At 37.1% G+C, this 9,964-nt stretch overlaps 1 protein-coding gene across 1 annotated transcript in view; it reads right to left on the bottom strand.

The window, feature by feature from the left end:
• Positions 1–5,493: 5,493 nt before the first annotated feature.
• The window catches only part of LOC113921013 (cytochrome b reductase 1), a 34,515-nt gene continuing 30,044 nt past the window's right edge, over positions 5,494–9,964 (bottom strand). Inside the window, exon 4 of the mRNA XM_027591531.2 lies at positions 5,494–9,472. Within this exon, the coding sequence (XP_027447332.1) occupies positions 9,175–9,472 (298 nt within the window). The 3' untranslated portion in view covers positions 5,494–9,174. The remainder of the gene's footprint in view (positions 9,473–9,964) is intronic.

Genomic DNA, 9,964 nt, shown 5'->3' with positions numbered 1-9,964 from the left:
AATTCTCTTCATAGTTCTCAAGCATACAATAAAAATTGGCAGACATACAAAGAAATAGCTAAATGTAGCCCATATTCAAGAGAAAAGGACAATCAATAGGAACGCATCTCAAAATGATCCAGACGTTGGGATGAATAGACAAAGATTATAAAGCAGCTATTGTAACTATGCTCAGGGATATGCTTGAAATGAATGGACACAGAAATCTATAAGAAGACACATCATAATCAAATTTCCAAAAGAAAAAAGACAAAGAAAAATTTTGAAAGCAACAGGAGGAAACAACCTCCTTATAAAGGAAAAACAATGTGAATTACCACAAATTTCGTATCAGAAAATATATTTTTCAAGTGCTGAAAGAAAAACTGTCAACCCATAATTCCATATTCACTGAATACATTATTCAAGAATGAAGAGGAAATAAAGTCATTCTCGGATGAAGGAAAACTTAGAGAATTTGTTGCCAGCAGACCTAACCTAAAAGAATAGCTAACAAAAGTTCTCTAAATAGAAAGGAATCTTGGAACATCAGGAAGGAAGGAAGAACAATGGAGAAAGTAAATATTTGGGGAAAATACCATAAATTTCCTCCTTAATGGGCTTTCTAATTTTTTTTGATGGTTGATGCAAAAATTATGATACTGTTTGTTGTGATTCTTAATAGATAGAGGAAATATTTAAGACTACTATGTTCTAAATGGAGAGGGTAAAAGGATGTAAACGGTGTGTGGGGGGGTGGGTGTGAATATAGAGGAGTAACATGAGAGAGATATTTGTGGTGATGCAAGAGTTCTTTTTTTCTTTTTTTTGCAAGAGTTCTGTATCTTGATTGTGATAGTGGTTTCACAAATCTACACATGATAAACTATCATAGAATTATATACATACATTATACCAATGTCAATTTTATATTGTTATACTTAGGTAAGATATAATCATTGGTGCAAACTGGATCAGGAATATACAAGACATCTCCATTCTATCTTTGCAACTTTCTGTGAATCTATAATTATTTCAAAATTAAAAGTTTTCTTTAAAAGTAAAGGAAAGGGAATATAAAATATCTATAGAAATGTAAAATGACCTGAGATTTCATATAGTTAAAAATGTATAAAATTAAAAAAAAATAACAGAGTCTCAATGACCCAGGAACAATATAAAAAAGTCACACACATTATAAGTGGAATTTTAAAATGAGAAGAGAGAATGGGGCAGAAAAATATCTGAAGACATCATAGTTAAAAATTTGTCAAATTTGATAAAAGACATCAATTTATAGATTCAAGAAACTCAACGAGCTCGAAGTAAGATTTAAAAAAAAAGTCTCACCCAGTTATATCATAATTAAACTGCTAAAAGCCAAAAATAAAGGGAAAATCTTGAAAGCAGCCAAGAACAAAAGACACATTATATACAAAGGAACAATAATACAAAGGACTACTGTTTTAGCATCATAAATTATTGAGGCCAGAACACAGTAGAAGGACATCTCTGGCATGCTGCACCAAAAAGTCTGCCAACCCAGAATTCTATATCCAGTGACTATATTCTTCAAAAATGAAAATTATATAGATATTTTTAGAAAAATAAAAAGAAGACTTCATCATTAATTAGCAGACCTGCACTAAAGAAATACCAAGGGAAGTTCTTCAACAGGAGGGTAAATGATGCCAGTTGGAAACACAGACTTCAGAAAGGGTGATGAACACTGGAAACGGTAAATATGTGGGTAAATTATAAAAGGCTATGTTTTTTACATCTTCTTTTCTCTTTTCTCGTTCTTTCTTTCTTTTTCTTCCTTTCTTTTTTTGCTGAGAAGCCTTTTTAAATTTGAAATATAGCCTGAGCAATATGAGTACAGTACTTCTTTATTTCTTTAAATCACATATAACTATATAAAGCAAAACTTTTAACTTTATGTTATGGGTTTATAACATATGTAGTTGTAATACATATGACAAGAGGACAAAATTTGTTCAATATTTATAAACCAATGTATTTCACCACATTAACAGAATTAAGGAAAAAAACAATATGATTATTTCAGTAAATGCAGAAAAATCATTTGACACAATGTAACCATTTAATTCATGGCTAAAAAAAACTCAGCAAATTAAAATTTCTCAACCTGCTGAAGGTCATATATGACATTTAATGGTAAAATATTGAATGCTTTCCCTCTATGATAGTGAACAAACTAAGAATGTCTACCCATTCCAATTCACTGATGTTTGCAAAGTTTTGAAATGTATAAAAATTTAAGATGGAGTATGTGGCGAATAAAGGGATGAATAGATAGAAATGTGATAAAGCAAACATAGCAAATTGCTAATTATAGACTCGAGGTGGTTGGTATGTACATGTTCACTTTGTAATTCTTTCAACTTTTCTGTATGCTTGAAAATATTCATAATAAGGTGTTGGGGAAAAGATCTGTAAAGTCCTCCCTTAAAAAAAAAAAAAAAACCTGTTTAACTTTGTTTGATCCTGTGTTTCCCAAACTTCTTTTTTCAGCAAAACAACAACAAAAAAATCCTTAAGGAAAATGTAATAAACTCTGCAGAATACATTCTGGAAAGTACTTCCTATCTATCTATCTATCTATATATGATTTTGTTTATGTATTTGAGAGAGAGACAGCACAAGCTGGGGGAGAGGCAGAAGGAGAGAGAGAGAGGGACAAGCAGACTCTCTGCTGAGCAGGGAGCCGGAGGTGGGGCTTGATTCCAGGATCCAGAAATGATGACCTGAGCTGAAGTCAGACGCTTAACTGGCTGAGCCACCCAGTTGCCCTAAAAATGCTTCCTATTTAGATTTAGTCTATCCCCAATTAGGTTTTTAAAATAAGAGTACTGTATTACATCCATTGCTGCATAACAAACCTCCCCCAAACACAGTGGCTTACAATAAGGGTAATTTATTATTTTTCTCATGATTCTGTAAGTTGACTGGAGCTCAGCTGGGTAGTTCCGCTGATCTCGTTTGGAACCTCTCATGCATCTGAGCTCATCTGGGCCTGGAACATCCAAGATGGTTTCTTATTCTCCAGGGTCTCTCTTTGAGTGGTCTTCAGGTGGCCTAGTCCAGACTTCCTCAATAGCATACTGGCTGGACTCCAAGAGGAGGAAATAGAATGTGAGTTCTCTTAAGGTGTGGGCTCAGATTCTCAGGATGTCACATCTGCATTCCATCGGCTAAAGGAAGCCAAAAGGCCAGCCCAGATTCAGGGAAGAGAAAATAGATTTCATCTCCTGCTATAAAGAGCATCGTGTGCATACAGGAGAGGAAATGATGGCAGTCATCTCTGGAGATGATCTCTCGTGGTGGCATACCAGAATTTCCACTTTGCTTTGTTAAAGATATTTAAACTTTATAAATGAGTAGGTGGTGGTTTATCTTACCATATCAGTCTTTGCTTTCTGGATTACTGAGTTTTGTAGGTAACAACTTTTGAGTGCACTGAAGTGTTGGTTCAAGGTTATAGTGGAAAAGCATTCGAAATTTAAGAGCCAGAAGATCTGTGTGTATATTCTGACTACTGCTCACTAGCTGGGTGACTTGGGCAAACATTTAACCTTTCTGAACCTAAGTGTCCTTATTTGTAAAGCAGGATTCATGGTATTTAACTCACTGAATTTTATTTAGGGCCAAAAAAGAGACTGAAATCTCCCATAATTCCCAGAGGAGCAGTTCCAGTGGAACTGAATCCATTGCAGTCCTGAGGAACCCTCAGCAGGATTTCCTGGATCTTCATTCTGGTATTTGCCATTAATTTGAGCTGGCCATCCTCTCCAAGACTACTCCACGGCCTACTTGTGTTTCCTATTATTACCTGCCAATTCTTCCTCTCTACCACATAGGTATTTTCTCTTTACTACATAGTTCTTGATTTCTTATCATTTCAGCCTGTCATGAACGATCATGGCCCTACCTCATGGTCCAGACCAGGAATTGGCAAGCTTTGGTCTATGGGACAAATGTGGCCTGCCACTGTTTTTATAAATAAAGCTTTATTGGAACATAGTCATCCTCATTCATTTACTATTGTCTGTGGCCCCTTTTGGCTACAATGGCAGAGTTGAGTAGTTGCCACAGAAACCATGTGGTCCACAAAACCTATTTGGCTCTTTACAGACAATTTCCTGATCCCTGGGGTCTAGCTTTCCTCAGGGCTCCTGTCTATAGGTATTCATTTAACTTCTGTTCTCCCTGACTTGGTCTTGAAGTACTTCCCAATTCAAATCCTCTGAAATGCTCATTCCTCCATCTGAAATGAAGACGGACATTTTCATTTCATACCAGGCCACTTCACAGTGCCTTGGCCAGCTATAGAGAGGCCGCATATGAGTGGTGTGTTATCTCCCACTCTCATCCAATTAACTGTGGCTGAGGAAACGCAGGTGATATGTAGTCAGTAAGACAGAGCTGTGTTGGGAAAGCTGGGCATGGTGGACAATGTAATTGTCCAGTACAACTGCAAATTAAATTAAATGAGCTTAATATATGTAAAATTACATAAAAACATTACATGTTAATGTGTTTGAGCCATATATTTATAAAGTCTCATAAGTACTTGCCAATTAAGGTCAATTTGAAATAAAATACAGTACCCCTGAAATTAATGATATAAATCAATGACAAACTATGATGTAACATAAAAATTCAATTCACACACAATGTTATAGCCCTATTGCTTAATAGTATATGTAATATTATGGTGTTATTATAGCTACACAATATAAAATACCATTAACATTTCTCAGGAGACAAAAAGTAGGTGAAAAAAAGGCTACATGAGCGGTTAAATGAAGATTGGAGGAGTATTGGCACTACTTAGACGTGACTAATCCTTTTTTCTTATTTGGGAAAAAAAAAATCCAACAGTTCATCCATAATGAGTTATGTACTTTCTCAAGGATGAGTAACTGTAAACACAGAGTTCTGTAATAATCGGCTCTTTTAAGAGGCCCTCCTTCCATGCTTTTCCAACTTAAACTGTATCTGCTTTGGTTGCCTAAACCTATGGCTCTAGTTCTGCTCCTGTGCAGAGGAGGATACCCTGGCAGTTTTGAAACAATCCTCTCATCCTCCCAGCAATGGAAAAAGTATGGTACTCAGAGTACACTTTATTAAAAAAAATCTGACAGCATTTTCAATAAAGAAACTTAAGGGCACCTGGGTGGCTCAGTCGTTAAGCGTCTGCCTTTGGCTCAGGTCATGATCCCAGGGTCCTGGGATCGAGTCCCGCACCGGGCTCCCTGCTCCGCGGGAAGCCTGCTTCTCCCTCTCCCACTCCCCCTACTTATGTTCCCTCTCTCGCTGTGTCTCTGTCAAATAAATAAATAAAATCTTAAAAAAAAAGAGAGAGAGAGAGAGAGAAACCTAAAAAAATTTTTTTTCTTTCCCCAAACGAACAAACAAAAAACCATGGGACAGAAACTTGCAGAAGAAAACTACACCTTCCAGCCTGGACAAATGGTTAACACACACAAATAGCTTCCAAAATAACTTTTATTACTATATAAAAACAAGTCAAGAAAAAAATAGATGCGTATTTTTTTCTACAAAATTATAAAATATTTGGGCTACTTCATGTTTTTCCACAAGAAGGCAAATTTAAACACAGTAATCTTTTCCACTTAGAAGTTTTCAGGTATCTCCTAAGGGACAAAGAATAATAGTTTTCTTTTTTCTATACTTTCCTATGTGCAGCTCTGAGACATAGCAGTTACAGTTTTCTGTCAGGATTCTCTAAGAAAGGACCTAACAAGATAAAAAATTCTATCACATGGCAATGAAATTAGCATAACACTTTACTCCTTTCTTGAGCTTTTAGATCTGGCAGTGGTGGTCAACTGGTATGGTACTGCAATTTTCGACTCAGCAGGGAAAAGAGCCTAATTAAAAACAAGACATTCTCTTTATTTTGTCCTTTAGAAAACAGAAACCACTTGTCAGTATTCCTGAAAAAGTCCAATTGCCTTCTTTGTCATTTGATTGTAAGGTCTGAGATGCTGTTTCTAACCAGCGCGGCTTAAATGAAACCACACAAGGCGAGGGAAGGAAAGTGTTCTGGAGGGTGAATTCAGTCTGACACAGAAGCACAGGAAGCTATACGCCTTGGAGAACATTAATTCAAAAAGCATATTCATTTGAGTTTCTCAATAAATCCTTCCAGAGAAAAGGCTTTAGTGTTGATTTAGATGAGTGTTAAAATAAAGCTCCCCCCGCCACCACCCCTGAAATTAGATTATGGGGTAAGCCAAGCCAGACTACCTCTGCTGATGATATAAGCTATAATTATTTGGGAAGGTTTCAATCACTGTTTTGGAAATGATACGTAAGGCTTTCTTCTCCCTTTTTTTTTCCTGTGGACTTTTTAATGAGATATTTTGGGGAGAGATGGCTTTAGGTAGCAAATACCAGCTTTTGAAAGATAAAGGTACAATTACCATTAGAATAAAAAGCCCATTAAAAGAAGAGTCTCAGAAAGGTTTTCTAGATATATTTTACTATGCATTGTTTTCATAAAGGTTGAGGAAGAAAGAAGTTCTTATAATATCCGTAAGATTGCTCTCACATTAGCCCACAAGAGAGAGAAAGTAAAGGGCTGAGATGATGGGTGCTCAAATACTTTGCAATGGAATAGAATATTCTCATGCCAAATCCGTAATTAACTTTTCACTAGTAGCCTCTTCCTTGGCCTTTGTAAAATGGAATGACAGCTTCAATCACTGGTGCTGTCGCTGACCCCTTTCCTCCCAAAAAACTCCTGGAATTTGGGGCACCTTTATATACAGAAACATCCATTTATCAAAAATATGTTTGTGTGTGACAGTGCAATTATTCCTTCCACTTGACACCAAAATTGTAGCATGCTCTACCCATATTGAATTTAATTGTGCCTACTATGTGCCAGGCATTGGGCTGGGCACTGGGCATACTTATGACACCATTACCAATTTCGGAAATAGAATTAAATAGGAAGAAAAGAGTATTTTGGCAAGGGAATCTTCAATGGTTAGCCATGAAGCTTAACCGGTATGATGCAGTGAAGCTCATATTCAGTCTATGGAGGTAATTATCACTCAACTTAAAAGGAACTCCACTAAGCACCAAAAAGGTTAAGTGTGTTTGTTGCAAACTCTAAGGTTTTTACCCACATTAAAATCGCAGGGAAACCAAAAAAAAACAAAAAACAAAAAACAAAACAAATGAAAAGCATCATTTCAGCATAGGCACTATTCTAGGTTTTGGTGGGGTTTTTTTAGATTTATTTATTTATTTTAGAGGGAGAGAGAGCACATGTGCATGCACATGAGTGGGAGGAGGGACAGAAGGAGAGAATCTTCAAGGACACTCCCTGTCGAGCACGGAACCTAAGGCAGGGCTCCATCCCACCACCCATGAGATCATGACCTGAGCCAAAACCAAGTCAGATGCTCAACTGACTGAGCCACCCAGGAGCCCCACTACTCTAGGTTTTAATTTAAGTCAGCCCCAAGTCTAGACAGAAGTGTCCATGCACGAAAGAGGTCACCTCTGAGTCTCAATTCATACTGAGAACCCAAAGCTCCAGATGTCCCCTAAAACTCCACCAACATCAGGAAGCATCTTGGCTATTGCCACTGGGAAGGGCAGACCACAAGTGAATCTCTCCTATCTCCAAACCCAAAGCTATTCAGCAGCTAAGATGCTGAAGAACAAAAATTGTAATTGATTAATCTTGAAAGTTACAGATGTTTTTGCCCAAACCTTTTTTTGTCACCAAGACACAATTTTAAGATCAAAGGGGCATCAAGGTGGGCCATGGCTTGTTGGCAGTGGTGGGGTGCCATGATCTATTTCCAGGTATGGGTGGGCCTCTTTCCTTGGTTATTTGAGGAATCTGCTTTGGAAGAGAGAGCCAGAAGGTAAACTTTAACAACTCCACTGCACTCCAGCAATTGGGATTTATCCAGGGGTGAGTCAGAGTAGGTACAAACTAGTATATAATAGAAATGTAGCAGAGTAAAATGGTTAGGGTCATGGACTGAGGAGTCAGACAGCCACGTGACAAATCTCAGTTCTATCACTGATGAGCTGTATGACCTTGGGGGAAGTTACTAACATTTCTAAGCTTCAAATCTCCCAGCTGTCAAATGGAGATAATAATAGTACCTACAGTGTAAAGTTTGAGGATTTAACGAGTTAATATTTATAAAGTGCTTAGAACAGTGTCCGGCATGTAATAAGTGCCATGTAAGTACTTTCTAAAATAAAAACAGAAACTTGGGAAAAAGTGCTCTTTGAGGTGTGGAGAGCAGTTTATGCTACGTAAGCTTTCAGGCATGGTCCATTCTAATTAGGTTTTGGAATCTGGCTTAGAAAGTACACCAAGCCCCAAGGAAGCTTTGGGACGAAGTTGAGATTTGGAAAAACTTCCAGGTCTGAGAAGAGAAGATCTCGTTAGCTACTTTTGGCTCAGTCACTGCTCCAAAATGCTCTAATTATAAACTCCAGTCTCCAGGGCCAATCTGAGCCCAAACTAGTTGGGGAGAGAGCAGAGGGCAGGCACTGGGAAAGGGAACCAGTCACTTTCCTAAATTTTTTCTGTACTCTACTTGTTATCTGTGTAGCATCAACCCTGCCCCAGATCTGACTCTAAAACATTAGGACTGGATTCCCAGAATTAACAGGAAATAACTGCACGACAAGAGGCCAGAGATGCTGCCAATTGATGAAATTTACCAACTGAGAGACACTTTTTTTTTTTTTTTTTAGTTTTTTTTGTTTTGTTTTGGTTTGGTTTGAGAGACACATTTTGATTATCTGTTCTATGCAAGGCACTGTGCTAAATGTTTTGGTCCTCAACAAGAAAGAGGTTAACATAACCACCATTTATATCTTCTATTATTTACACAGATCATCTCCTTTCCAATTCAGGTAAGATCATAGACCTCACTACATCAAAAACTAATGATGTAATATATGGTGATTAACATAACAATAAAAAAATTTTTAAAAAAAGATCATAGGCCTCAATCAATACAAACTCTTCCAAGGAATCCTACTTTATGATTAAAAGAAATATTGACTCTGCGGAGCTTAGTCATCCTGGGGCTAAATAGGAGAAGCTAAACTGTAGAGCTGGTTTTTAAAAGTGAAGCTATATGGCCACATCTCTACAACATTCTACATGGTGGATCTCTGTCCAGCCTCATCAACGGTCAAGTTTCTTTTCTTCGCTGTTGTTTCACTATTTAATTTTGAATCTGACGTGTCCACATTGCTGAAGTTGACTGCTAAGCCTTCTGCTCCCTCTCGAGCGCCTCCATTTGGCTGAAGCAGGACAGAATTTGGTTCTTTAGGACGTTGCCACTGTGGTCTGGTGACTATCCAAAAAATGAGTGCCCCATACACCACAATCAGGAGGCCAAGGGTATTTGTGAAAACACCTTCTGGTGGGAATGTACTGTATCCAGAACCCTTCCTACAAAAAAGAGAGAGTGTGTCCAATTACAAATAGGGCGATAAAGCCACATGTCAAACAGTCTTGAATTTATCTGCTTAAAAATGCACACTGGTACACCTTCTACATAAATCCCCTTAAAGTTTGACATTAAGGAGAAATTTAAATTATGCCAAAATAACCCAATTGAAATAGTATGGAATTGTTAAAAATGATAAGTATGAAAATAATATAGCACCTGGAACACCTGTAGCACTTAAACATTGGAAAAGGGGTGATACAAAAATGTTTGTACACCATAATCACATCAAAAAGATTAAAAGGGCATGGGTAACTCCAACAGTTGTTTTGTAAGAGTGATACAATTTTTTGGACTTTTTGGTCCTTCTTCCAAACATTATTAATGCTATATTACATTTGTAATGTAATACAGTTTTAATATTAAAAATTTTATTACTTTAAATTACATTTTTCCAATGAACAAGTATTTAACATTTTATAGCTCAGATATTA

The sequence above is a fragment of the Zalophus californianus genome, chromosome 3 (assembly GCF_009762305.2).
Source record: "Zalophus californianus isolate mZalCal1 chromosome 3, mZalCal1.pri.v2, whole genome shotgun sequence".
NCBI lineage: Eukaryota > Metazoa > Chordata > Mammalia > Carnivora > Otariidae > Zalophus > Zalophus californianus.
Note: the sequence above shows the minus strand (reverse complement) of the source record. Positions and strands in the feature narration are given on the sequence as shown.